This window comes from Macrobrachium nipponense, chromosome 6 (assembly GCF_015104395.2).
Source record: "Macrobrachium nipponense isolate FS-2020 chromosome 6, ASM1510439v2, whole genome shotgun sequence".
NCBI lineage: Eukaryota > Metazoa > Arthropoda > Malacostraca > Decapoda > Palaemonidae > Macrobrachium > Macrobrachium nipponense.
This window is the reverse complement of record NC_061108.1, coordinates 2,709,279-2,710,816: the sequence shown is the minus strand read 5'-3', so window position 1 is coordinate 2,710,816 and position 1,538 is coordinate 2,709,279. Positions and strand designations below refer to the sequence as shown.

The 1,538-nt window shown below is 38.1% G+C and overlaps 1 protein-coding gene across 3 annotated transcripts in view; it reads left to right on the top strand.

Moving 5' to 3' along the window:
• Positions 1 to 583: 583 nt before the first annotated feature.
• The window catches only part of LOC135216326 (cAMP-dependent protein kinase catalytic subunit 1), a 794,959-nt gene continuing 794,004 nt past the window's right edge, over positions 584 to 1,538 (top strand). For all 3 annotated transcript variants that reach the window (XM_064251501.1, XM_064251500.1, XM_064251502.1), the window contains exon 1: positions 584 to 962. In XM_064251501.1, the coding sequence (XP_064107571.1) occupies positions 599 to 962 (364 nt within the window). In that variant the 5' untranslated portion in view covers positions 584 to 598. The remainder of the gene's footprint in view (positions 963 to 1,538) is intronic.

The window sequence follows — 1,538 nt, the reverse complement described above, 5'->3', positions numbered from 1 at the left end:
CAGTTTTTATATGCTTAGTAGTAGTCGTATTTCGCGTTGTCATTGAATGCATATATATATATATATATATATCTATATATATATCAATATATATATATATATATATATTATATATATATATTTTATGTTTATATTCAATAATGTATTTTAAGAATGTATTTCCCATTGCCAGGGCTGGCTTCCTTACCGGTACATTTTAACTCTCTCTCTCTCTCTCTCTCTCTCTCTCTCTCTCTCTCTCTCTCTCTCTCTCTCTCTCTCTCTCTCTCTCATACCCACCATTTCGGACAATGATATATGTAAAATTGCGTTTGGCGTATAATCTGTCATAATTCTTATAATATGTTTTATTTTTACGGAAGGTCTTCAGTTGCCTATTGAAAGCCCTGTAGAAAATAATTGCAGGACAGAAATAACCGAGAAAAACTGACGACAGGACAGAGGAAGTAATAATAAAAGAAATAAAATAAAACAAAATAATAAAAATTATAGAAAAAAAATACCCCTCAAAGGCTGGTTCAGATTTTGTGCGTGTGTGTAAGTGTGTCTGTTTCTGTGTGTTTGTGTACGTGTGTGTGTCCGTGAGTTGGTCTAAGGCATGTATCGCTTAAGCAGCCTACGTCGCCAGTTGGATACCAAGACGAGCCAGTATCCACGTAGAGAGCGTGAGGAAGCCATGGGGCAGGAGCTGAGTATACCCAAGGGAGCGCGTGCCCCGGCGCCCGGCGGCACTACTAGTAATACCAACGCCCCGCCGCAGGAACTTGAGGATGAACTCCTCAACAGCTACGTCTCGAGGAGCAGAAGGCCCGTCGGGGTCGGCCTGCCCAAGAGTGAGGTTTCGAGGGCCAGGCCCCCTCCCCCTTCCCCTCCCCCTCCTTCTCCTCCTCCTCCTCCTCCTCCTCCTCCTCCGAAGGGGGCGATGAAGAAGGATCGCGATGACTCCGGATATGAGAGTTCAGGTGAGATGTTTTGTTTACACTTTTTGTTTATTTTTTGGTTTATTGTTTATTAAATTGAATGATCCGCCTCTTGAGACGGTTTATTTATTAATTTTTTTATCTTTATTTATTTGTCCTTTAAAAAGGCGTATGTTTTTTACTCCTTGTTTCTTTTGCTGCCACTGGTTTTGTTCTACACTTCAGTTGTTAGTTAGCCTTGATCTCATTTCAGATTTGATCAAGTCATGTAGTTATAGTCGGTCAGCTCGAGTTATTATATCGTGTTGCGTTTTGTTATTTGTCTGTCAGTTATGTCTTTGGTTTTTTTATATATTTGTGTTTTTCCTGTGTTTTTTCGTGTTTTTGTTTGTGTGTTTTTTATTTATTCGTTAATTATTTTGTAAGTGTCAGACTGAAGGTTGGGTATCTCCAGCCTTCACAGTACGATGACAGATGGCTCATATCTCAATGCTGCCCGAGTTCGGCCATTCTCTGTATGTTTGTTTGAATTTGCGTGTGTATATATATATATAATATCTATATATATATATATATATATATATATATTATATATATACATATATATATATATATATA